We start from the raw sequence: 22,729 nt of genomic DNA on the forward strand, positions 1-22,729 counted from the left end.
ATGATCCAGGATGTTGTGCCGGACAAGAAATGTTGGGGAGTTCACAGGTTATCCGAACGACCAGAAAGTTATCCGGGATTCATTTATCCGAATCGGGTCGTTTACTAGTACTAGTAGATGAATTGACATTATTTAAGATTTTTAAATAAGGGGGGTAGTTAGACAAGAGCCGAGGAACGCGTGGTCGCAATTGCGGGGAACATGCGGCGCCCCTTCTCTGGACATCGTATTAAGGTTTTTTTGTGAAGCACTACAAAATCTGTGAACCCGCCACACAGAAAACACTTGCCATGGCTCTCTCCATGCCCTCGAGAACGACAGGTCAGAGTGCATCGGTCAGATCGTGGCCGAGACGTGAACTCCGTGGCAGGCATGCCGGCTCTGGTGTGCTCGACGAAGGCCCCACCCTCCTGGAAGTAAAAGGTAGTGTTATCCGGTTAACCCATCCAATTGCCGGATAATTTGGGGTGGCGGTGAAACGGATGCAAATTCAAGGAAGCGGCGGCGATGCTGCGCCACTTGGATCGAGTCGCGCAGAGATGCGGGCGAGACCTTGCTTCCTCCGTCAACATCGCACGTCATGCATCGACGTTGCAGGTGTGCGACAGCATCGAATCGTACAGACTAGTCCGCAACAGTATCCCGCAAGGGACGACAGTTGGGTTTGTGCCAACGATGGGGGTGAGTCTATGCAGCCATTGAAGAAGGAGCTGAATGAAGGTGCGTAGGGGCTGCATGCAGGCCACTTGTCGCTGATTCAAGCAGCTAGAGCACGTTGCGACGTCGTCGTGGCCAGTGTGTTTGTCAACCCGACGCAGTTCGGCCCGAACGAGGACTTCGACAAGTACCCTCGAACGCTCGAAGCCGACTTGGCGCTGCTGAAGCAGGAACATGTCGACATTGTGTTTACTCCCGTGCGCGACAACATGTACACGCCTACGTTTCGGTACCCATCCCTGTTGTTCTCGCCATTCTCTGACTGATCGATTCCCAGCACATACGTCGATCCAGAAGGCTTCAACGATGTTCCGGAAGGCCAGTGTCGCCCAGGCTTCTTCCGCGGCGTCGCGACGGTTGTGGCCAAGCTCTTCAACATCGTAGCTCCGACCCATGCATTCTTCGGCCAGAAAGATGCCGTCCAATGCGTCGTGATCAAGCGACTCATCGAAGATCTCAACTTCCCTATCGAGCTGCATGTTCTCGACACCTGTCGCGAGCCCAATGGCCTGGCAATGTCCACACGCAACCAATACTTGTCGCCAGAAGAGCGCGACGCGTCTGCCGTGGTTTTTGCTGGCCTCCAGCACGCCGCCAACTTATTCGACACGATGAAGGAACGCACAGTCCCTGCCCATGTCCTTCGAGCCGCGATTGAGCAAGTGTACAAGCAAAATCCGCATGTCAAGAGCATCCAGTACATTTCTATTGCATCGAAAGATACGATGGACGAACTGGACCAAGTCGTGGTCGGTGAAGGCGGCGTCATCTCGGTGGCGGTAAAAGTCGGCAACTGCCGCCTTATCGACAACATTGTGCTGTAGCCGAAGAAGTATACTCGACTGGGAAAGCACAATGCAACCATTCAACAGGAAGAGTGAACTCATGCAAGTCGTGCGCGGCACGGTGGCGTCGGTTGTCACGGGCTCTGCGACGCAATCGCGTTAATAACCTCCACACACCTGACACAGCACACTCCTTCATCCATGGAATGACCATCTAAAGCGCTTCTGTCGTGGCGCGGCCGTCGCTTTGGCGCGTCGTATTCATGCACACACCACTCGAACCGATGGCACGTTCAACTGCTCCAGCCACCACGTCGGCGGTCGCTGACGTGCATTGCAACCTTGCTGCACGTCGCTCACTCTGCGAAGCATCCAATCGCTCATCCTAGCTTGTGCTAACTTGACCAGAGCACGGCTATCGACTCGACGTGCGTGATGTTCGGGTGACTCAACTGCACGCGCAACAGCGCGCGGTGTGTTGGTAGTGGACCGGCCATGGACATCATGCACCTGGGTCACGATGGCAAGGTCGTGTGCGACATGGCGCAGTCCCTTGAGGCCCGACAACGACGACATCCAAGTCTGGCGCGACTTGTTCGTAGCGGGTGCGAGGCGTGTTTCGCGCAAGATGGGAAACGTGTCGGGACGTTTGGGACAGTGACATGCGCAGGCTCGCGCGAATGCAGCAAGCAAACCAAGTCGGCGGCTTCGATAGCCGTCAGAGTACGAGCACGACGTTCGGTACGAGGATCGATCGCGTGGCTGCGCTCTCGAAAAACAAAAGAAGTCGAGTCCCACGACATGTCAGTGCATGGAACGGTGCTGCTGTGCTGGAGGGTAGCGGGGTGTCCGGCGCGTGCAACGTAGCGAACGCGTCGACGGCAGCTGCCGTCGCCGTGGAATGGAATCGGCATGTCTCTTTCGACAACCGCGCCGCCGCATGCAAGGCAACAGAGTGCTGGTTTAGAAATAGGTTGGAATCGTTCGGTTTGGTTTTCTGGCCCGTTCATCGGAGTTCTACATGCTGTTGACATGTGCATACGGCGTCGCGAGGTCGGTCTCGAGCTGTTCGTCTAGCTTGGCGAGGCGCGCGTCGTCCTGGGCGTCCAGGTCCCTGGATGACAGCCACACGTCCAATGACAGTGACGACGGCAGCTTTCGAATCGCTGCGTCGTACTCGGGCGGCTCTTCCTGCGTCGCATCGACCGGAACGAGCTCAACGCGCGCCGCGTCGCCGCGCATGCTCACATCCACGAGGCGGTGATCTTCCGACCGGATCCCAATGTACCGGCGGTGCTGGTTCATGCTCTTCATGTACCCGTTCGAGCTGAGCTCCCACGTGAGCCCAGGACGGCCGCGGCAGCAGTTGAAGTTCTTCATGCGGATGTCGCGAAAGCAACTCAACGTGCTCCGCGAAAACATGTACGTGTTGGTGCCTGGCGCGCGCAGGCTAATCTTGACGCAGTTGTACACCTTCGCCGTTGCGTGCAGCTCGAATACGGCAGGGGTGGCGGTCGGGGCCACGTCTGCAATGTCGGCCACGGACACCTGGCCCGTCGGGAGCACCACGACGTAGCGGTTGCGGTATCCATTCACGCGCAGCCGAACCTTTTGACCGTCGAGCGCGAGAACCTTGTCGACCACACCGCGGCTCACGCCTTTGATCGCTTCAATCTCCTCTTCCATCGCAAGCACTTGCTCCGGCGCGATCTGGTGTTCAAACGGGACGCGCGTCTTGGGCTTGGTCATAACCTGCTTGCACCACTGTTCGCCCGTCATGCACCAGTGCGCATAGTGTTCGCAGTTTTGCGAAAAGATGTTGAACTCGCCTTTGCCGAGCCCCATGAGAAACTTGCACCGCGCGAGAACAACTTCTGGCAAGTCCGCTTTGCTGTAGTGTACCTCGCCCCACTTGGACAAGAGTTCGCGAAGGTTGCTTGTGTTGTACTCGACGACACGGAGGCTCGAGATCTTGCGCTTCGACAGGAACTCGCGCAGCGTCGACACACGCACACACGAGTCGGCCTGCGCTTCCTGGTATCCGTTGAGTGGACTCCACACATGGCACACTTGAATGGTTTCTTCGCTGTCGCCTTGCGTCCACACTATCCCGTGATGCTGGTACCGGATCGGCCACCGACTCTCGTCCCACACACACACGTGGTCGCCCGGACGAAGCGTTTGAATCAAGCTGACTTTTGTGTAGTTGCCCAGCATCCTCTCGGCGATGGCAACGATGAAGTCGACGATCGATGCGGACGGTCGGGCAATGCTCTCGACCACCTGCGGTGTAATACAGAACTTGACTCCGGAAACGGCCCATCTGCTGCTGCTGTCGAGAGCATACAAATGTCCAGAGTAAGGGAATGTTGGTCGATGGCCCACCCGAACTCCTGCGACGTCGAGAGCGGCGAGGGCGGCGGCATGGGCACGCCTGACAGCTTCCCACGCAGATAGCGAAGGTAGTGTGCATGTATAAACAAAGGCAAATAGAGCTGGCGAACGTTCGGTTTCGCTGCCAGTGTCCTGGCACCGTGCGTATTGGCGACGCCGAGCTAAAGACCAGGCGCGTGCATGCCCCGCCGTCTTCTGGACTGGCTCCATAGGTAAGAGGAAAGAAAAGAGTCTCGATGGGTATGGATGCGCTTCTTCCTACAGCAATACTGCATGTGGATGAGCCTTGTATGCATCGCAATGGCAAAGGGCAAGAAGAGGTTGGCGGCGAGTCCTCCAGTTCGTGCCCGAGAGTTGCCCACGCGAGCTGCACATGGCTTGCTCGTCGCGTAGTTGTAAGTCCCCACGAAAGGGAGACTGCAGTAGGTTGGACATCCATGACGCTCCTCCACGGACGCGGGCATGCACATTGCATGCAGTCGAGGTCGGAAACGGCGTGGTAGTTGATGTTTCGCCCAAAGCAAGTTCGGGCGAGTTTGAAACAGCCACTTCGAAACGCTTGGCAGCAGTTCCATGTCCAGGACTTTGACATTCGAGAGGGCCGCGATGCCAGGCGATGGTCATTCGGTGCATGGGGGCAGCCTCATGTCGGATGATACCATGTCACGCCGCGAGCTGGGACCGGTGCAGTTTGCCGTCGCGACGCTATTGCAGCCGACGGAGCGTCACTTTCGGGACCTGGATGATGTGGCCGACTGCTACGAGCTCATGGAATCGATCCAGCCCGACGACGCATTCCATGTGCTGCATGCTGCGCTCGAGTACATCAAGCTGTCGAGGTCGCTCCTCCGTGTGTGCGACGACTTCTACAACCACCACTTTGACGCAGTACGTGGCAGGAGTCACACTCAGTCCAATATGTGCGTAATACGTAGCCCACGGTCGACGAAGCGATGGGCGAGATGCGCCAAATCGTCCACGACTCGCGGCTGGATGCCATGGCACAGAAGCCGAGCTCGTCGAGAAGTGCCAGTCCCGCCAAGGGCGGCCAGAGCCACAGCCCAGCCCGCCAAGTCAATGACGACGGCCATGGCTGGTGGCCAGCCGCCATGCGAGCCGACGACGAGTCGCCAAACAAACGTACGTGCCGCCGCCAATCGATGTACCGAATGGGGTTTTCGAGTAGAGTGCCAGCAGCACCTCCCGCCGGTGCGGCACTGGCTGCACCGTCTTCAGGATGTCTTTTCAATGGGACTGCCAAAAGTCTCGTTCGCAAACGAAGGGGACGATCCCGAGGAGGTGCTGGATGACGCCGCGCCGTTGATCTCGAACGACGCGCTGGCCCATTCCACTGCCGCTTCGTCGTCGCCAGCCAAGGCCTCCGATCACGTTCGTATCGCGACGGCTGTGGCGACAATGGCCGCGACAACCGAAGCGGACGTGCCCGCCGTCGTCGTCCACACGATCCAGTCCATGCTGGATTTCCCGTCCAACTTGAAACTTCAGTTCCGCGGTCTCCATACCGTCGCCGAGTTCGCCAATGTGCCAGGCACATCCATGGCCCTTGCGCTTCATCGTCACTGTGGTGATGGCTAGACAACCACCGGGCGGCTCTTGTTGTCCTCACGCAATTGAATGGGCTCGACGTCATCATGCGAGCCGCGGAGTCGCTTGCAACGAGCCAGAAGGCACAGATCGTTACGTTGTCGCTCTTGGGCAACCCAGGTACTGCTGCTGTTTGTGGCATGCACTGTTCAGTGATGTGTCGGCATGTACCAGATGTGGTGGAAGCGGTCGCCGACTCGATGCCTGCCGAGTGCCGTCGACTCATTCGCTCCGCGATGGTGCGGTTTCCCACCAGCGCCCGCGTTCAAGGGCTTGGATGCCTCGCCCTAGCCAATTTGGCGGCGCACGCAGTGCATCGTGATGGCGACTCGGTACTCGACCACGGTACTATATTTTCCAGCAAGCTCTCCTTGCAAACTCCCATGGCGGCGCGTCTGCGGATTTCACTCTGATGCTAGCGACGACCCTACGAGGCTGGGACGGCGACAGCAGCGGCGTCGATGCGATTGTGGCTGCCATGAAGCAGTTCCAAGACACCGACGCGAATGTGCAAGCGGCCGGCGCGTGGGCGCTCGCGTCTGTGTGTAGCCTCCATGGTACAACGCATGGCCTGCTTGACGCGGGGCGTTCGTGTGGCGTCGAACCCGTTCGCATCGAGCTTGTGCAGCCCATGACGCTTTGGGCACTCATCCTGATCGTTAGAGGATTTGGTCTATGCGGCGTTGGATGTTGGCGCGTTGAACGCCGTCGAACGATGCAAAGTTACATTTCCAGACGACCCTCGAGTCCAAGCGAATGCAGAGCTAGCGGTCGCGCAGCTGCTCCATCGCCCCGTTCCGCTGCCTCAAAACGATGGATGTGTGGTGCAGTAGATGCCGTCGACGTTTCCGCCTCGTCCAGCCATCCACCTAAGGGGCAATTGAATGCACATCGATTGCCAAGAAATCACTTTCGTTTCCCAAACGAATCCCTCCAGGTCCACATGCCGACCAAACCTCGATCGGCAGAGCCCACGTCGGCGTGCGCTGCATGCGAATGCCCCCACTTCTACAAAAAGCTCCACACGGACACCATGTATTGCTTGGACGACGTCAGATAGCAGGCTCATGGCACGTCTGGTTTGGTGGTCGTGATGGAGAAGTTGTCGTGATCGGCAAATAGTGCATGCAGCAATTCGTGGGTCAAGGCATGTCCTGGTCGAATCCCAACGTAATGGCCGTGGATGGGCAGTCCAGCCAGCGCCAAATCACCGACAACGTCGAGGGCTTTGTGTCGACTCCACTCGTCCGGAAATCTAAGGCAGTCCTACGATAGGTGCAAGCTCGTGGTGGAGATGTCGGTACCTCAATCCGTCTGGATTCAATGGAACGCCACGCTCGTCGAACACGACCGCATTGCTCAAGCTTCCACCTTTCGCCAACCCCATGGCATGCAACCGATCGATGTCTTGGCGGAAAGTAAACGTCCGAGCCGATGCGACTCTACGACCGAACTCGGACAGGTCCAAATGCGTCCATTGCCGCGGCAACCGTCCGGGAAAATCGACTTCCACTGAGATCGTGAGCTCACTGGTGGGCCGCGGCAGCAAGTACGCCGCCTTGTCTGCTTGTACCACCTGTCGCCAGTATAACACGGTCACTCAACATTGTGGGCTGGGCGATCGACAGAGGGGGTAAGTACCTGAACTGGGCGAAGAATCGTCAAGACCGACTGCGGGGACCCTTGCTCGTCGACCCCAGCGCGCTCCAACGCATCCAAAAAACCTGCGCTGCTTCCGTCTAGGATGGGGATTTCTGGTCCTGACACGTCCACGTGGATATTCGTGATCTCGGCGGCATGGATCGCTGCCAGAACATGCTCGACAGTCGCAACTTCAAATCCCGACTCGAGGTTTCGCAGCCTTGTGCAGAAGCCGACAGTGTCGGCCTTGACATTCGAGTAAATGGCTGCAACAGTCCGCGATGCTGGGCTGTTGGCGTCTCGAAATACCACGCCCGTGTTCACGGGTGCAGGTTGGAGTACCAGGCGCGCCTACCCTTCTAGATGAGCCATCCATTGCATCGTCACCGACACGCCGCTACCTTTTCGCCCAAGTGGAGGCCGATTCCTGCTACCTCAACTGCCCGCTGGATCGTTCGCTGCATCATGGAAAGTGTGCCAAGATCCGGTTACATGTCCGGATATGGTTTGTTGCATTTTTTAAAGTAGGCATCCATATGCCTAGTTAAGATCATTTATTTTCTGGGTATCAAGTGCCGAAATATGGATGGTGTTCCCGACTTCCAAGTTGAGTTGCCAAAAAGCATGGCCGAGCAATTTGCTGTAAACGAGATGTGTCTGCAATGGTGCTCGTCCAAAGTCGGCGAATAGATGGCCCAGGCTTGCGATTCCCCTTGCATAGCTCTACTTTGTTAGACGTCATGACCTTACACGAAATAAAGGTCGTGCTGTATATTTCGCTCTGTGACATAAAATATATACCTAAATTAGGCGTTTCCTTGGTAACACGGTGCATTTTGCAATTTTCCACGACGATGGCACAGAACAACGTGGGCAAGGTGCTCGTCGGCTCCTTCGTCGGGATCACCGCGGCGACCATCGGTAAGCATCCTTCTCTATTGTTGAATTGTCTCTTATGATGCAAAGGATATCTGCACGTGTACCTCCCGAACTTCACGGAGCTGGGCCAGCAAGTGCATGACCGAGCGGCATCCACCCAAGCAAGCGGTGCGTCGCCAGTCGCCGGCTCGATGTGGAAGAATTTGAATCGACAAGCTGGAAAACCCGCAAGCAGCAGTCCGGAAGGGTCATTGTCCAACGAATAGCATGTGTTTACACTGAGAGACACTGGTCTACTTTGTCGTGCATCCACGGCGAATGCCCGTCAAGAAGCCATCGGAACGCATGTGTTCGGTGGACCGAGGCGATGTTGGCCTCCCCATGCGTGGGGGCGATGTCGGCGTCCCGATGCGTGGAGGTGATGGATGGCCTTGCTGCGTTGTGTTGTGCATCGTGGCCGTGCGAAAAACGTTGGACCATTGGTGTTGTACCTTGGAAGTGACGACACCCGATGAAGTCATTGGGCCAGACGCTCGCATGGAATCGCGGTGCCTATCGGCATTCGTCAGGTTCGTAGATGGAAGAAGGGCGAGTGTTCGGACCGCTCGAGCCGGGAATGCAGAAGCGAGTGGATGGTGTTTTCGACGAGCGTCAACTTGGACACCGAGTCAACACACAGGACAGCATGTCGGTTGATCAGCTTGCCCATCGAAGTGTACGGTCCCCCACAGTCAAAGTAGAAGCAAGACGTGGATGGCATGGGCTTGTTGTCCACTTGGGGGCCGCGATTCCGCGACGACAGGCACGGGCACACGCTGTCGAGAACGATTTGGATCGCGGTCTGCACTTGCTTGGTACGGTGGTGTTGCTACGCCGTCGTAAGCACCGGCATACGCCGCATACACGGTGCCATGCCACGCATACCTTCTCCAAGTGCTTGAAGAGGAGGCTCGTCTCCTGGATCACTGCGACAGTGTCCCACGCCGCCGCGCTCTGCGCCGGGTTCGTGATGTCGTGGAGCGGATGATCGCCCATGTACAGGACTTTTGAATGCTACATGCATTCCTCGTTTATCGCGAATGATGGTCGCCCACACGAACCTTGGCGCACTTCCACATGGGGTCGAGGAAGGCATGGGTAAGCTCCGTGATGTTGCCTCCTTCATAGACTCTTCCACGCTCGAGACTCGTGGCGGCCGTGATGGACCGCGCGTTCTGCGACGTCGTAAGCACCTCCTACATGCCGATTCATCGCTGGGTGAGGAAGAGCTGAGTCAGTCGAGTACGGGTCGACCACCCGTACGCGGAAGCGACACGCATGGTACGACTCGAAAAACACTTCCTTGGTTGCCTTGGTGAGCACGAGATCGAATAACGACGACCAGTCGGTTCCAATCGCGCACTTCATCACCTGCATGGCACCAGCGATGGAGCTCTTAGGGACATGTTCGACGTCGCCACGTACCGCGTCTGTGTGTTCCCATGACCCGTTCGTCAGCAGAAACACGTTCTTCTTCCATGTCTTCTGCAGCATTTCCAACATGCGCCGCACGCCGCTGTTTATTTGGATCACGGTGTCTGGCGACGTCGACAGCGTTCGCTGACGACACAAGTTCATGTCAATGTCCAGATCGGCTGCGCACCATGGGTTGTGCATTGGCCAAAATGCCAGCATCTCGACGACGCGCTTACCCAGTAGTCTGTTCCGTAGTACGCGCTTGTTGCTTCCAGCGCTATCGAGCATAAAACGCTGTAGACAGACTACCGAACGTCCTGAAAAGGTCCGTTCCGCCATCGACGTCCTACCTCAGGATGCAAGTGGCGCATCTGGTGGTCAATGTCCCCCGACGGAAGCGGCACATAGCCGATTTCAGCTTCAGTGATCTACAACACCATCCAGACGCGCCTCATCTCGACGGCATCGTGTTGGGACGCACCGAGCCGGCTTCGTACTGGTCCACGAGCCACGCGTAAAGCGGTCCAAAGATGATCTCGGCATTCGTGTACAGGTAGCTATACGACGTCGTTCCGGCGCGCTGCTGCTGCACGGGGTAGTGCAGCCCCAGCACGTTCTGTGGCAGCTCGTACGACCCGTGGAACCCGCGAATGACTTCGTGGGTGCTCGTGATGTACAGCAAGTTGCCTTTGATCGTGTCGACCGCGATGCCGCGAAAAGCCAAGTGCGGCAGCCACACGGGTGGTTGCGCCGTACGCAAGTTCATATAGTTCTACCCACGACAAAGCCGTGGGCTCGTACCAGCCACACATTTCGTACCGCCTGGACATGCGTGTATGCTTTTTCAAACGACAGCTTGAGCAGCACGTCGAGCTTAAACTCGACTAACGTGTGGTCGACGTCGAACCCGACCCATCCGTAGTCGTCAAAATGGAGCCGATGGACGTCGTTGTGCTGGAAAAACGAATGGTCACGAGCGATGCGCGCGCTCCATGTTGAATGGCCGCATGGACCAACCAGAACGTACGGTGGAGAGCGGTCGGCCGTACGAACTCGTCATGTTGAACGTAAAGTGCTTGGCCCGCATAAAGATGTTTCGGGCCGCATACACTTGGCTAAAGTTGGATTTGTGCACATCCATGCACTCTTTCCAGAACGCATCAAACTGCCCGAGATAGATCGATCCATGAGTCCCATTGTCGATCGGTCCACACGGCGCGCGCGCGGGCTTTACCTGGGGCTGCGTAAGCCACGTGCGATAATCGTCTTCATGAATCCGTTCGAATGCTTCGACGGAGGTGCAGAGGAGAATGTCGCGTTGCCGGCGTTGAAGATACACCTACATCAATACTCGATTTCAATGGAGCGGCAATGCCGTCGGAGGCGCACCAGCATGACCGACACCATGGCCGCACACCCGTTGACCATGATGTGGTCAATCATTCGAAGCCGCAGCTCCGATGGAAAGGCCTCGGTAAGAGGCACAACCATGAGCTTCCAGTAGATGGTTCGTGGTAGGTGCAGCTGAACAATCGTGTTGTGCACCCCAGGCAGCTACGTTCAAAATGGGATGGTCCTGTATCGATGTTCTGCACGTGAACGCACCAACACTTGAATCGTCGACTCGATAGTGTCCAAGCACACGGCTGCAATGTCCCCAAACGGCAAGCATGGCTTTGGGTTGCGTGGCTGCTGCTCACGCTAGAATGCAGAGCCATGGTGAGCTTGACCACATGGACGTGCTGACGGGGGTCGCCACGGGCCGGGAGCCATCTGCGACGCTTACATGCAAAAGGAACCCAAGAATCTTGACGACATCTGCGCGATTCCGCACCTCTGGCGCCACAACTCGCACAATCGCGGCAATCTACGGTGATTCGCAATGGATGATCCGAATGAAGCCTTTCGGACGGCACGTACAAACGGCACCGTGGCCGAGTCCACGACCATGAAATTGCTCTCGTTGAGCTCGATAATGATGTCGCGAATGTACTTTTCGTCAACGTTGTTCGGGTGCTGGCTGCGCATGCTTTTGCCGCTCTTGTGACCGCCGCTTCGACTCGATCGAAGACTCGAGTCGATCTTGTCGGTGAGAATGCCGAGCGCGCCCGATCCCTGTTCCCACATCGTCCCCATGTACGCCACAAAGCTCTACGAGCGAAATTTGCATGAACCTACAGGTACGCGCGGATGAGTATTACCAGAGACATTTTTGCCTTGGTCCTGTGCTTCATCTCGGTCGCAATGATGTCCATCCAGATATGCCGCCGCTGCACTGACAGCGGGATGCCGTTCGCCACCATCACCGTGAAGTTCTTCACCGACATGCCATGCCATGCCACCAAGTCATCCGTCACACTCGCTCGTGGCTGGTGCAGCGCCATCCTGCTGCACCAATTGACGGGAAAAAATCGAAAGGTCGCGAAGGATCCAAAACATCTCACCATAGAACTAAAATGTGCGGAAACAGACATTTGAAAAGGGTGACGGGGAATATAGACATTTGAAAGGTGTGATGGAATGTCATGCCGAGTTGCGTGGTTGAAATCGCTGAAGCTGTTGGGGACAATTTATGTGGACGGCAGCGTTTCGATCCTTGGAGACGAGGTCAACCGAATGCAGCTGTCCAAAGGAGGGCGACGCTGGCCTGTCATGGAGCGATGGAGTCGACGCGACTGCCGGATTCGATAGACCACATTCTGTACGCCAGTATAAGCACGAATACAGGTCCAATGTTTGCTTAGCACTGTGTGTTGGTCTTGGTTGAGTTGAAGGCAATTTCAAAGGGGGACGAGAGGCTCATTGCAGATGCAGAAATTGTGTTTCATTCGAGGAGCTGAAGGTGGATGTTGTACAGGGCGAAGAGGATGCTGGCGAAGAGGAGGGCGTCGACACGATCGAGGAAACCACCGTGTCCTGGAATGAGGTGGCTCGAGTCCTTCACGTCGGCGGCGCGCTTGATCAGGCTTTCAAATAGATCTCTATGGCATGTACCAAACGTCGTCATCAATCCAAGCAGCGGTGTGCTGAGAGTACCCGCATCGACTAAACAATATGGCGGCAGTCGTGACGGCGACCTTAGCAATAATTCCCGTCGCCGTCATGTGCAGGATGTTGGTGGCGATGAACATCGCAACGAGCCCGAACACGACGCCTCCGACCGTCCCCTCGATGTCCTTGTTGGGAGACAGGTGGCGAGCCAGCGGGTGGAATCGCTTGTAGCCTATGTTCCGCAGCAGGTGACCTGTAAAGTAGCTGCCGGAATCAGCCGCCCACACCGTGAACAAGAGGACAAGGACATTCTTTCGGCCAACCGACACCGCGGACAAATCGACAAAGTTGGACAGGATCTGGATGAGACCGACGATGTAGACAACGCCGAGCTGATCCAACAGCATCGACAAGTACGCGCTCGGTGTGTCGTCTGCGGCCATCAAGTGCACTGCGCACATGACAAAGGATTGCGCCGTCAGGACGAACCCTGTGTCAATCACGTACGAGCAATGCACGTCATCGTAGGGGCATAGCAAGGAATCCATGATGATAATGAGAAATGAGATTTGACTGACGACGATCGAGACGGCGGCGGGGACGTTCGGGGAGAAGAACGCGCCACTGGTCGTGACGGCCGCCGACACGGCAACGTACGGGAGGAACGTATAGTAGAAGAGTGTGGGGGTGACGTCGATGGTATCAACATAAAATAGTCCGAGGAAGAATGCCGCAGTGGCAACGACCACTGCGATCGACACAAGAGCCACCACGACCAGTCGGGGTGCATGGATCCATGCAAGAGGTGCGGCGGTATGTGCATGGGGTCGAGAACTGAGCGGCGGTAAGTTCGCGGGCTGTCCCAGTGAAGATGGAACGGGCGATGGTGCAAGCATCAACGCTTTGATATGTACGACGAGCCACGAGTATTCGTACATGCACAGAGCCAGAAGCGTTGCCATGAGCGCTGACGTGGTCGCACGAGGACACAAGACGAAGACCAGGACCACCGCGGTGGCCAACACAACGCCTGCAACTAGCCGCTTGACAAAATTGCGGCACAGTGACTCGCCTGTGCCACTCGGCGGCGCGGGAATATCCATAAGGTGTCGAATACAAGAGCGAAGGGGTGCAATCCGGATATATCCGGATTTCTCGAGGCTGTTACAATTTTAGGCTCACTACTACATGACACTACAATTGGACGAAGTGCCGCCGTGTCGCGCAGACACGAGCGCCTCCAATTCCCCGGCTGCCGCTTCAAACTGCGAAATAAAGTGGCCACGATCGGGTATGCGGTCGAATCCACGCTCGTGAATGAGCTTGTTGCGAATGGTTGCGAGAAATCGCATTTGCTTGACCAGTTGTGGCGACAAGCTCCCGCTGACTGCTGTGATTTTCTCGTGGAGACCTTTGCCCGTCGCACCGAACTCACACTCCAAGATGTACTCCAGCTCTTTCGAGCACTTGATCACGAGCTCGTAGTCGTTGCCTGATGCACGTTGTTAGACCCCCTATAGATGCGATCAGTCCACGTACTCGAGTGCACATACTTGGAACTCGTCGCTCCCATCGCCACAATCAAAACTGCTGCAGCGGCATATCCGGATAAGCACTTCGAGAATTCGGATATTTGAATTTGATATATCGCTTGCATGGATTGGCTAAAATTCAAAAAGCTCCTGTGTACGAGCAAGTTGAACCTGCCTAGACATGGGCTCGGCGGTCCATGGCAACCGGCGTGCACTTCGGTGTACCATGGTGGAACGAGCGCGGCCGTCAAGCTGAAATGGCTCCTCTTGCGATGCATCTTGTGGTCCCTCTGGCCGTCCAAGGACATTCGCACGGAGAGGTGTCCATTGCAGATAGCGTTGATCGTACAACTTGGTCGTGCAACACTTCCCCAGTCCTGTTGTCCTGTTTCGGGGGCACCAGCTCGACACAACCACGTGGCGTTGCCGCCGAGTCGCCGATCTATCTCACAACAAGCGCTGCAACTCTCAAGTCACGCTTTGTCGCCTTCGTTTCCACGCAACAAACGGTCGCGTTGATTCATCGGTGCGTATAGGTAATATACTAGACATACCTTGTCTGAACGACAGATCCAGTCTCCATCAAGTCACATCAAGTCACTCGTCGAGAGGGTTCGTAGATGATATCTTGAGCGACCCAAGGACCCGCTTACTTGCCTCCTCGCGGCCATCTCGACCCAAGGACATGGTTGTCCTCGAGTCCGACGAAACCAGTGCCTCGCAACACAATCAACACATATCCGTGGAAAGCACGACCCTGGACCCGTGGTTGAGAGCTTGTTTCATGTGCCAGCGCTGCGCTCATATACCGCCCGAACCGCCCCCGCTCCCAGCAAACACCAGCGCTCGCATCGCGATGGCTTCACGCGTGGATGCCCGTGCGGCTCGAGACTGCGCGGTGGGTACGCCCAGACCTGATTTGACGCAATCTACACCAGCTGGCAGTCCCATACAAATTCCAAGTATAATCGACCACCGTTGGTGGTGTAACACTGCAAAATCAGCTTGAGTACTTAATCGAATGGTTCTACATTGGTACGTACTAGTACATCGCGTTGTGTGGGGATCCGTGATGTTTCGGGGTGTGGAGCTCCTGAACAAGCAACAGATCCGCGCGAGTGCATGTTTGGGCGCTTCCCGTGGGCGATGTGCGTCGATTGGGTGGTACGGTGCTGCAGTGGCGGAGAGCTGGACGAGCGCGTCCAAGAAACCGTTGGTGTGAGTAAAGGTACCCCCGACCAGCATTCGGTAAAGTACCAATTCCAGTTTCTCGCCCACGAGCGTGACCAACTGCATGGCGGTGCTGACCACCTGATTGAGGCCAGCGCACGACGCCCCAGCCGCGTGATGGCCATGACCACTACCCTCGGTCCATCTGTGTCGCACACATCCAATTCGATTGCGTCGATCTCGGTCGTCGGAGGCGGTGCAGCTGCTCTACCCCCGCACCGCGCATGGACGCCAACACCCAAGCCGGCGACAACGTGAAGGCCGACTCGACGGACGGCTTTCACATCCACTTCACGGCAGCCAACTTCCGGCCACAGTACCAACGCAACAACAAAAAGGGCGGGTTGAAAAACCTGCGGTGTTTTCCGAATTGTTGTAGCGGCACGCACGCGACAACGGGTTTCTGCGGGGGCTCGGTCCTCGTTGGCGTTCGCCCCGAGCACGTCCGCGGCCGGCGGCAGCTCGCCATCTACGCAGAGTTTTGCAGCATCGTGGATGGCCGCCCCCAAGGCCACGCGTCGCTGCATGACACGTTCACCCAAGCACAGATCCACGATCTGTCCAACAAAGACCTGGACGTCCATGCTCCATGGTACACTGGCGACGTCCTCCAAGGCTCCCACGAAGAAGGATACATCTACAGCATCAACACATTCAAGCGCGGGTGGCACTACGGGTGGACGAGCAACCGGCACACGAGCATCACGCAGCATGTCCTGTGCGTGTACGCGTTCGAGTTGCAAGGAAGTTATGCGCCCGGCATGATCCCAAACGACGCGGTCTGGACATGCATCTGCGCGTCGCCGAGTCCGCAGTTTCAACTGTACTGCCGACGACGAGCAAAGGCGCGGACGTCGGCCGCCACGAAAGAGCCTGCCTTTGAAGACGACGACGATGACGACGCCGCGATCAAGGTTGAAAGCCCCGACGATTACGAGGACGACAACGATAGCGTCGACTACCAGTACGAGCCGAGCAAGCGCCACCGACGAAGCCAAGACGTTGACGGCACAACCAACCAGTTTGACGCCTCGTTCGTCCAGCCTCATCCAGTGCATGTCGACGAGAGCAGGACCATGGTCCATCGCCCGCTCCCCCCACGCCACTATGCGTCCGCCGACCGCGAATTCCTCCTCCCGCCATCGTGTGTGATGGAAATCCCAGAGCTCGTCGATTTCTGTAAAATGCAAGATTGAACCCATCGTGATCCCACCGCGTCCTCTGTCGAGCGCACCCACGCACGCGGCATGAAAAAGGGGCGCTGCCCAAGCAGAGCGACGTCTCCCGTCGTCGCCAAACCTGTTGCGGGTGACTCACGTCGTTACATCCGTGTGCCGGCCCGTCGGTGTGGGTCTCTCGCAGCAATTCTTCCCGGGACTGGTGGTCACCCGCACTTACGGTGAATGGTGGGTTGGCACACATGGCCATAGAGCTTCAGATGGACATGACGAGTACGATCTACGGGACCTTACCTGGATGAGCCGTCCTTCGATCTTGGTTGCGGGAGGATGTAACAAGGCGCCGACCATCGTGCGCTCGACATGATCCCAAGTTGAATAGGTTGCATCTCTTCCACATGTTTCGACGTCGGGCCAGCGTGGCTGAACTCGAACGGCATAGCGTCCATGCTGTGTGGCGAAGTGGTGTTGCAGAGGAAGGCAAGGGCGGCCCCCTTCACAAACGACACGGTAGCCGATCTCCTGCGTGCTCATCCGCGTCTTCATGCAGAACATTGACCGCCGTCAGGCGTCCTTGTGACACTGCATACCACTCTATTTGATGTTTCTGCGTTGGCTTCGACAGTGGTGGCCCCCTTGCGCCTAGTGCTCTTTTCACGTCGAGTTGACACGCGCGAATCTTCCGTCTGCCACGTCATGCTGTATGAAGTGACCTCCACGTACACATGCAACAGTAAGCTCTCGAACGCGATGGCGCGTCATGGGTGTTTCAAAGCGAATGCTTTGTGTTTGGCGGTCCACTGGAGCTTCGTTTTACAACGGGGATGGGTTGAGTGGACATTGAGCAAGGGAATTGGCGTCGACTCCAACACATATTCTCACGTCAATGTCGTGGGTTAGTCGGACGGATGCTCTAAAAACACGACGGTGCATGTGATGTCGTCGTGGATGCTCCGCCGCGCCGGCCCCTTGGTTAACGCGAGCAATTCGTGCACCGCCATGCCCTCCCTTCGAGCGGCCTGCACATTCCCATTGCATGAATCTCCTGTTTATGATTGAACAACAAAACGAACAAACCTCTTCCAACGCCATGTGCACCAGTGCCGCGCTCGCCGATGGAATGGGGTTGTCGGCGACGTGTTGGGCCGACGACACTACAGGTCCATCAGCCCCGCCACTCATTCACGCAACGCTTCTTCGACGACGTCTCGCATGGACTGTACCATAATTCGACACGACTTGCACCGCCAAGAGTGGAGGGACCAATTCCCACAACCCATCGCTGGCAAGGATGACAAACTTGTCTTGCTTGGTCAAAGCATGCACGACCACGTCCGGTTCTACCAGCGTGACGCAATGACATAGGCTGTGTCGCGACCATCGCACGGCAATACAAACCTGCTGTGATATACGGGACCTTGGGCTTGTACGGCATCGAGCTAAATTCTTCCGCCTTGAGGTACCAGTCGCCCAGCGCCCGTGTCACCATGAGGCTCCCAGCGACGCGCTTCGCCCCACCGTACTCTGCTCCAGGTCGATGTAGCTGGTCGTCGTGGCTAAGTCGAACCGCATTTCGGTCGTTGCTGCGTTCGATCACTGACGAAAGGCCCAGTATCAATGCAAGGGTCGGAAAAATAATGGCAAGTCGCACCTCGTTTGACTTCATCTGGGTTATTGCAGTCGTGCAACGTACTCAAGACCTTGGCGTCCCACGTGATATTGTGGCCGTGCAAAGGCGTGGCTTCACGCTCGAGCCCAAGCACCGCTTGGCAGTCCCCGACGTTGGCCACGTACAGCTTGTCCCCTAGAATACTATTTGCTCGCGAATAACGTGCATCACGTTGTACCATCAAACACAACAGTGACTGCGCATGACCCTGTGTTGCAGTACCCTCTGGACGCCTTGACGGTGGGTCCATACGCCGTGAGTTTGTCCTTGAGTTGCTGGTCGCAGGTGAGAAACGACTGCCTCAAAATGTCCTGAACTAGCAATGGCGACGACGCCGATAGGGACTTTCGCTTGCTTGGTACGATCACTCTTGTTTCATCTTTGCTTGTGTCATGCTTGTCAGACCGACGCAGATGCAACGCGTCTTGGATGATCCGGCCTAGTGTATCCTGGATAAAGTTGACCGCGATGTCCCCGCCATGACCGTCGTACACGGCATACATCGCAATATCACCGTCGATCCAATGTTCATTTCGATCTTCGCCGAGTTGATTGCCTTCGTAACTCGTCGTGCAGTGGCGCAATTTGTACTTTTCCAATTGCCGAACGGGCGACACCGACGTTGCGACTTCCAGTTTCGCTCCCTTTGGCGTCCATCCACAGTACCATGACACGCTGAGGTCGTCGAACGTGATTTCTTCCTTTGCACACACAGCGGCGAGTCCCACGGCCGTACTTGGGGTCATGACACATTGACTTGTCCGATGCAACGTCACAAGCAAGTCGTCGCCATTCTCCACCAATTCCACAAGCACCAACACCGATGCTGTCGTCACATCCCCTGAGTCGCGATTTTCACTCAATGGACGCAGAATGGTAATCCCACACTCGCACTGCATTGCCAACGCGCCTGCCAATGCGAGGAGCTGTGGCGACGCATCCCACTCGACGCCCACATGAGTGAACTTAGTCGATTCGAAGTGCTGTTGAAGCTGCATGGAGAAAGCTCTGACACCGTCCGAGGATCCGATCAGCTTGTTCAGGTTGAGTCCACATCGAGTGAGCCGCAGAAGTGCCGCCCAATTCGCCGCGTCTTTCGCGCGCTTTCGACTCATGCAACCCAACGCCAATCCGAAAGAAGCCCGGCCTTCTTTCTTTCGGATAATGAAGCCATTATCCGAATACTCAACGTTTTAAAAAATGTTAAAAAGTTGAACGAATTTTGGTAAGTATTTTGACGGATTTTTGACGACTTGATAGTTCGGCTATGTACCTACGATACCTTTGCAGACGGTGCATAACCTTCTTTAAAGTACCAGATTCTCGTGGTTATTCCTTTCAAAGTCTGCAGTGACTCCTCCGCGTAGGCGCATCTTCCGATCTGGCGGCGGTCACCATGGACGACTCGTTGAGCTGGATCCTGCTTCCTGGCATCTTGTTGTTTTTGTTACTCAGTGTTTGGGCATATTTGTGTCTCCGGGGTGAACTGGTCGGAGAAGGCCGCAGCGGCGCTGAATCCTCCGCCGGGTCGGAAACGAGAAAGCAGTTCTTCACACTCTTGCTTCTGTCAGCCGGCACACGCTTCGTGAGTTTGTGTGTGGACATGCTTGCTATCTCTTTGACTCCGGATGCCGACTCCGAGGCCGAGCTGATCTCGGACGACAGCAACACGTACGCCTGGCTGGTACCATCGTCATTCCATGTCGAGTAATCCTCTCAACCCCTGTCGTGCAATGTAGTCGTCTGTCGTGTCGCTCCTTCCCGCGCTATTCTTCGTGTCGACATATTCGCTGTTGATTTTGTTTTACGCGCAACTGTGTACTGCTGCCGTGTACACCTCGAGCTTTCCGCTGCACAAGGGCATCTACGTCGTATGCAACCTGCTCTTGTATCTGGGCTTTCTCGTCCTCCTTGTCCTGTGCACAACGTCGTCCATGTTCTGGCAGTGGACCCAAGGCATCCTCGGCGCGTTTTACCTGCTGGGGCTGCTGGCGGTGCTGTACTACTCGCTTCAGCTCATCTTGTTCTTCAAGACGAGCCACCCAGACGACGAATTCTTTTTCGACATGCATCTCCACCGTGGGTTAACGCCACGGCAAATCGTCATCCAGCGGGTACGTCTCCGAAATGCCAGGGTCTCCTTACGACGGTGTGCCACAGATCATGTGGGTGTGTGTCATGTGCTGCATCCTTTTCTGCGGCCAGAGCGTCTACCTCATCGGCATCTCCACCGGCCTCGTTCCTTCCATCCATCATCGCACGCCGGACGGGGTGTCTCCGTATGCATTTGAAGTCGGGCAGTACATTGCCACCGAGTTCCTTCCCTGCGCCCTCCTGCTCCTTGTCACTCGACGGAACCCCCTGAACGAAAACTCGCCGCACAAACTCCGAGATGACCTTGACCACACCCACCTCCTCCCCGAAACCAGTGGATCCAACCGACCGGACGAAGCCTCGTACTTGTACCAGGTACGTCGTTCACGTCCACGACGGACTCGATCTCACGCATTGCGCCACTCAGAACCCGCCGCGACCATACTTTCCGCGCAATAGCAGCAGCGGTGTCTTTGACCGGTCGCCCGTCGCCGCCTCCTCTTCCACCAAACCGACCTTTGTCTAACTTACGAGCAACTCACTCGTGCCTGGCCAGGCTCACATACACTGTGCAAGCATCGACAAGCAATTTCTCGTCCACCACCGTGCAATTTCTCACGCCTTGAACTGTCCGTTGACAAGCGGCAGGAAATTCCCGACATATAATCGTCTATATAAAGTCCCTCCTCGGTCGAGAAGAGGTCCGAATCTTCTACCCAATGCACGACCAACCCCGACAACAAGCTTGAACCCGCTTGCATGCTGCGATTTCCTTTGCGTGGGGGGCCCGTGCTGTCGACCTCCAATGTCGCTGCCGAACCGGTTGCCTTCCACCGCTCGATGCGCTGTTTGAGTTGTCGACGCAGTGTCAGCGGCTGCGTCCTCCATGGTACTAGCAGGGCCTGCCGCTCTGGACAGTCGAGTCGCGTCCGTCATCAAGGCACTCCTTGTCACCGCCGACTTGGCGCGCAGTCGGATCGTCGTCAGGTTGCCGACGTCGGAGGCCGACGCGTGCAGAAGCTGGGCGGTGTTTGGTGTAAGTGTCTTCAACCCAAACAAAACAAATGTGTCATCCCAGCTGACGAGGTGGCGACTTGAATCTGGTCACGTTTTGTGATTTTGACAAGGTGGGTAACAAAAATAGACAAATATTTGGTCACGTTGTTGTTAGGCGTGCCATGCAACATCAATGAATGTAACGTTCGTTTATCGAGTCAGCCCATGCCACTTTCGACCTCGCCACCGCCGACGCAAGATGAAGTGCCTTGCCGTTGCCTCTGCCATCGCCACCACGCTCATTGCTGCGCAGGATGTTGAATGCGACGTTGGCGCTATCGCAAAGGCGTTCGGACCGATCGTCGGGGACCTGAACGAGTGCATGACGGCGTCGGGGTACCAGTTCCTCCCGACGCCGTTGGCGCGACCGACCCAACAACAATTGACGCTCTTCTGCTCCGTACCCGAGTGCGATAAGGCGGCGACAAGCTACGCTGGCATTGCCAAGACCCTTCCCGCGTGCCAGTTCGTTTTGGACAACCAAGCAGTCCCAACGACAGCGTTCTTTTCGACCTTGTGCCCCAACTACGGTGGTCGAACAGGTCGACCTGCCACCACCACCACTATGGCCCCTACCACCACATCGAGCCAGACGACGACGGCCGCGCCAGCGTTGGTTCAAACGTCGACGTCGACGCTCGTCCAAGCGTCCATGGCGGCGCTCGTGGCGGTCGCAACCATGATGTTGTAAACGCAATGCCGCTTGTTCGAATGCATGTTCATGTGATGTTTTCTTGTACTTCGCGTCCTCGACGTGGCCATGCGTGGGTCGTGAGGGTTTGGATTTCGCCGGCGAGCTGAGTACCCAGGTCACATCGGCATGTGCCCCAGCGGCTGCCGCATGGCGGTGACTGCTTGGTCCTGGGCCATCACTGCCTAGCTTGCGGCCGTGGGTAGGAGATAGGTTGTCTCGTCGACGACCCTGACCACCGCTTCGCGTGGGCATGGACGTGCGGGAGTAGCTCCTGGCCATTCGAGTAGCGTGGTGCAGCGCTGAATCTTGCAATTGTGGCAACCTCGCAGCTGCAGCCATCGTGCCACTGACGGCCTGACCCCGTGCAACTTCCTTCGTTGGCTGCATGTCCCATGCGGCCGTGGAGATGCGCGCACACACACCTGTCGATGTCATGCAGAGAAGCAGGCCGTCGTGGCCAACGACGAGCTGGAGAGCTTCCGCAGAACTGTCGCATGCGATGGACACGGCCCGAATGCAGGGCTTGCAGGGATCGAAGATGGACGTGCGTCGTCCCGACCACTCGGCAGTCCCTCGGTAGCACGAACTTGCAATCGTGTAAACGGCGACGGCATTCCTTGCGATGGTATACGAGTCGTGTAGGGCCGCTTCCATACACCATCCTCCGCGCGCATGCGGCGTGAAGCGGTCGACACAAAGGCTGCGTCCACACGCACGAGTCCCTTTTCGTTATCGCATGCAGGCGGGAGCCATGAATTGGGGCACGAGCTGCAGAGCGACGCGAGGGGCCTTGGTAAGCGCCAGTCCTA

At 56.7% G+C, this 22,729-nt stretch overlaps 12 protein-coding genes across 14 annotated transcripts; 6 read left to right on the plus strand and 6 right to left on the minus strand.

Moving 5' to 3' along the window:
• The first annotated feature begins 473 nt into the window (after positions 1–473).
• H310_11961 lies at positions 474–1,754 on the plus strand. 2 transcript variants are annotated; one of them, XM_008878852.1, is made up of 4 exons: positions 474–681; positions 729–946; positions 995–1,496; positions 1,542–1,695. In XM_008878852.1, exons 1-4 carry the CDS (start codon positions 508–510, stop codon positions 1,596–1,598), a joined length of 951 nt encoding a protein of 316 aa, XP_008877074.1. In that variant the 5' UTR covers positions 474–507; the 3' UTR covers positions 1,599–1,695. The 2 variants fall into 2 exon arrangements, with proteins under 2 accessions (XP_008877074.1, XP_008877073.1); XM_008878851.1 differs by having other exon boundaries at positions 995–1,754.
• A 691-nt stretch (positions 1,755–2,445) lies between these two features.
• H310_11962 (hypothetical protein) lies at positions 2,446–3,874 on the minus strand. Its single transcript, XM_008878853.1, has one exon. It carries the CDS (start codon positions 3,717–3,719, stop codon positions 2,520–2,522), a length of 1,200 nt encoding a protein of 399 aa, XP_008877075.1. The 5' UTR covers positions 3,720–3,874; the 3' UTR covers positions 2,446–2,519.
• Positions 3,875–4,440: 566 nt separating this feature from the next.
• Positions 4,441–6,394, plus strand: H310_11963 (hypothetical protein). The gene is made up of 7 exons (XM_008878854.1): positions 4,441–4,784; positions 4,832–5,036; positions 5,083–5,445; positions 5,493–5,621; positions 5,676–5,846; positions 5,921–6,058; positions 6,165–6,394. The coding sequence occupies exons 1-7, from the start codon at positions 4,470–4,472 to the stop codon at positions 6,332–6,334; spliced, it is 1,491 nt and encodes a 496-aa protein (XP_008877076.1). The 5' UTR covers positions 4,441–4,469; the 3' UTR covers positions 6,335–6,394.
• Positions 6,395–6,399: 5 nt separating this feature from the next.
• On the minus strand, positions 6,400–7,609 carry H310_11964 (UDP-3-O-[3-hydroxymyristoyl] N-acetylglucosamine deacetylase; the record flags this gene model as incomplete). Its single annotated transcript, XM_008878855.1, has 4 exons — positions 6,400–6,756; positions 6,806–7,077; positions 7,143–7,493; positions 7,544–7,609. 4 exons carry the CDS (start codon positions 7,607–7,609, stop codon positions 6,567–6,569), a joined length of 879 nt encoding a protein of 292 aa, XP_008877077.1. The 3' UTR covers positions 6,400–6,566.
• A 379-nt stretch (positions 7,610–7,988) lies between these two features.
• Positions 7,989–8,371, plus strand: H310_11965 (hypothetical protein). Its single transcript, XM_008878856.1, has 2 exons — positions 7,989–8,063; positions 8,109–8,371. Exons 1-2 carry the CDS (start codon positions 7,997–7,999, stop codon positions 8,285–8,287), a joined length of 246 nt encoding a protein of 81 aa, XP_008877078.1. The 5' UTR covers positions 7,989–7,996; the 3' UTR covers positions 8,288–8,371.
• On the minus strand, positions 8,151–11,879 carry H310_11966 (hypothetical protein). The gene is made up of 17 exons (XM_008878857.1): positions 11,678–11,879; positions 11,397–11,627; positions 11,263–11,343; positions 11,082–11,177; positions 10,866–11,030; positions 10,711–10,815; positions 10,504–10,641; positions 10,296–10,430; positions 9,958–10,248; positions 9,827–9,904; positions 9,713–9,781; positions 9,486–9,620; positions 9,324–9,431; positions 9,122–9,256; positions 8,946–9,074; positions 8,624–8,889; positions 8,151–8,573 (listed from the first exon to the last, which is right to left on the minus strand). Exons 1-17 carry the CDS (start codon positions 11,858–11,860, stop codon positions 8,315–8,317), a joined length of 2,604 nt encoding a protein of 867 aa, XP_008877079.1. The 5' UTR covers positions 11,861–11,879; the 3' UTR covers positions 8,151–8,314.
• Positions 11,880–12,169: 290 nt separating this feature from the next.
• Positions 12,170–13,574, minus strand: H310_11967 (hypothetical protein). Its single transcript, XM_008878858.1, has 2 exons — positions 12,513–13,574; positions 12,170–12,457 (listed from the first exon to the last, which is right to left on the minus strand). Exons 1-2 carry the CDS (start codon positions 13,568–13,570, stop codon positions 12,301–12,303), a joined length of 1,215 nt encoding a protein of 404 aa, XP_008877080.1. The 5' UTR covers positions 13,571–13,574; the 3' UTR covers positions 12,170–12,300.
• Positions 13,575–13,582: 8 nt separating this feature from the next.
• H310_11968 (hypothetical protein) lies at positions 13,583–14,112 on the minus strand. Its single transcript, XM_008878859.1, has 2 exons — positions 14,007–14,112; positions 13,583–13,959 (listed from the first exon to the last, which is right to left on the minus strand). The coding sequence occupies exons 1-2, from the start codon at positions 14,038–14,040 to the stop codon at positions 13,652–13,654; spliced, it is 342 nt and encodes a 113-aa protein (XP_008877081.1). The 5' UTR covers positions 14,041–14,112; the 3' UTR covers positions 13,583–13,651.
• A 1,270-nt stretch (positions 14,113–15,382) lies between these two features.
• On the plus strand, positions 15,383–16,441 carry H310_11969 (hypothetical protein). Its single transcript, XM_008878860.1, has one exon. It carries the CDS (start codon positions 15,454–15,456, stop codon positions 16,423–16,425), a length of 972 nt encoding a protein of 323 aa, XP_008877082.1. The 5' UTR covers positions 15,383–15,453; the 3' UTR covers positions 16,426–16,441.
• Positions 16,442–17,226: 785 nt separating this feature from the next.
• H310_11970 lies at positions 17,227–19,203 on the minus strand. 2 transcript variants are annotated; one of them, XM_008878862.1, is made up of 6 exons: positions 18,255–19,203; positions 18,059–18,211; positions 17,806–18,003; positions 17,631–17,747; positions 17,485–17,561; positions 17,227–17,426 (listed from the first exon to the last, which is right to left on the minus strand). In XM_008878862.1, exons 1-6 carry the CDS (start codon positions 19,189–19,191, stop codon positions 17,304–17,306), a joined length of 1,605 nt encoding a protein of 534 aa, XP_008877084.1. In that variant the 5' UTR covers positions 19,192–19,203; the 3' UTR covers positions 17,227–17,303. The 2 variants fall into 2 exon arrangements, with proteins under 2 accessions (XP_008877084.1, XP_008877083.1); XM_008878861.1 differs by having other exon boundaries at positions 17,485–17,747.
• Positions 19,204–19,398: 195 nt separating this feature from the next.
• Positions 19,399–21,221, plus strand: H310_11971 (hypothetical protein). Its single transcript, XM_008878863.1, has 4 exons — positions 19,399–19,760; positions 19,816–20,190; positions 20,237–20,545; positions 20,598–21,221. The coding sequence occupies exons 1-4, from the start codon at positions 19,473–19,475 to the stop codon at positions 20,694–20,696; spliced, it is 1,071 nt and encodes a 356-aa protein (XP_008877085.1). The 5' UTR covers positions 19,399–19,472; the 3' UTR covers positions 20,697–21,221.
• Positions 21,222–21,380: 159 nt separating this feature from the next.
• Positions 21,381–21,961, plus strand: H310_11972 (hypothetical protein). Its single transcript, XM_008878864.1, has one exon. The coding sequence runs from the start codon at positions 21,426–21,428 to the stop codon at positions 21,915–21,917; it is 492 nt and encodes a 163-aa protein (XP_008877086.1). The 5' UTR covers positions 21,381–21,425; the 3' UTR covers positions 21,918–21,961.
• The last annotated feature ends 768 nt before the right edge of the window (positions 21,962–22,729 follow it).

This window comes from Aphanomyces invadans (assembly GCF_000520115.1).
Source record: "Aphanomyces invadans strain NJM9701 unplaced genomic scaffold supercont1.35, whole genome shotgun sequence".
NCBI classification, from domain to species: domain Eukaryota; phylum Oomycota; class Saprolegniomycetes; order Saprolegniales; family Verrucalvaceae; genus Aphanomyces; species Aphanomyces invadans.

Coding starts and splice junctions, on each gene's coding strand:
- H310_11962 (XM_008878853.1), bottom strand. CDS start 3,719: ATGCTGGGCAACTACACAAAAGTCAGCTTGATTCAAACGCTTCGTCCG.
- H310_11961 (XM_008878852.1), top strand. CDS start 508: ATGCTGCGCCACTTGGATCGAGTCGCGCAGAGATGCGGGCGAGACCTT. Junction 947..994: donor ATGTACACGCCTACGTTTCG/GTACCCATCCCT, acceptor ATCGATTCCCAG/CACATACGTCGATCCAGAAG. Junction 1,497..1,541: donor GCGGCGTCATCTCGGTGGCG/GTAAAAGTCGGC, acceptor ATTGTGCTGTAG/CCGAAGAAGTATACTCGACT.
- H310_11965 (XM_008878856.1), top strand. CDS start 7,997: ATGGCACAGAACAACGTGGGCAAGGTGCTCGTCGGCTCCTTCGTCGGG. Junction 8,064..8,108: donor GATCACCGCGGCGACCATCG/GTAAGCATCCTT, acceptor TATGATGCAAAG/GATATCTGCACGTGTACCTC.
- H310_11966 (XM_008878857.1), bottom strand. CDS start 11,860: ATGGCGCTGCACCAGCCACGAGCGAGTGTGACGGATGACTTGGTGGCA. Junction 10,249..10,295: donor CATACACGCATGTCCAGGCG/GTACGAAATGTG, acceptor TGTCGTGGGTAG/AACTATATGAACTTGCGTAC. Junction 9,432..9,485: donor CATGGGAACACACAGACGCG/GTACGTGGCGAC, acceptor GGTGCCATGCAG/GTGATGAAGTGCGCGATTGG.
- H310_11967 (XM_008878858.1), bottom strand. CDS start 13,570: ATGGATATTCCCGCGCCGCCGAGTGGCACAGGCGAGTCACTGTGCCGC. Junction 12,458..12,512: donor ATATTGTTTAGTCGATGCGG/GTACTCTCAGCA, acceptor TACATGCCATAG/AGATCTATTTGAAAGCCTGA.
- H310_11971 (XM_008878863.1), top strand. CDS start 19,473: ATGGACGACTCGTTGAGCTGGATCCTGCTTCCTGGCATCTTGTTGTTT. Junction 19,761..19,815: donor GCAACACGTACGCCTGGCTG/GTACCATCGTCA, acceptor CGTGCAATGTAG/TCGTCTGTCGTGTCGCTCCT. Junction 20,546..20,597: donor AAGCCTCGTACTTGTACCAG/GTACGTCGTTCA, acceptor TGCGCCACTCAG/AACCCGCCGCGACCATACTT.
- H310_11969 (XM_008878860.1), top strand. CDS start 15,454: ATGGACGCCAACACCCAAGCCGGCGACAACGTGAAGGCCGACTCGACG.
- H310_11968 (XM_008878859.1), bottom strand. CDS start 14,040: ATGGGAGCGACGAGTTCCAAGTATGTGCACTCGA. Junction 13,960..14,006: donor TTCCAAGTATGTGCACTCGA/GTACGTGGACTG, acceptor AACGTGCATCAG/GCAACGACTACGAGCTCGTG.
- H310_11970 (XM_008878862.1), bottom strand. CDS start 19,191: ATGAGTCGAAAGCGCGCGAAAGACGCGGCGAATTGGGCGGCACTTCTG. Junction 18,212..18,254: donor AGTCACTGTTGTGTTTGATG/GTACAACGTGAT, acceptor ATAGTATTCTAG/GGGACAAGCTGTACGTGGCC. Junction 17,562..17,630: donor GCAAGTCGTGTCGAATTATG/GTACAGTCCATG, acceptor ATGGACCTGTAG/TGTCGTCGGCCCAACACGTC.
- H310_11963 (XM_008878854.1), top strand. CDS start 4,470: ATGTCCAGGACTTTGACATTCGAGAGGGCCGCGATGCCAGGCGATGGT. Junction 4,785..4,831: donor ACAACCACCACTTTGACGCA/GTACGTGGCAGG, acceptor CGTAATACGTAG/CCCACGGTCGACGAAGCGAT. Junction 6,059..6,164: donor GTCTGTGTGTAGCCTCCATG/GTACAACGCATG, acceptor CCTGATCGTTAG/AGGATTTGGTCTATGCGGCG.
- H310_11972 (XM_008878864.1), top strand. CDS start 21,426: ATGAAGTGCCTTGCCGTTGCCTCTGCCATCGCCACCACGCTCATTGCT.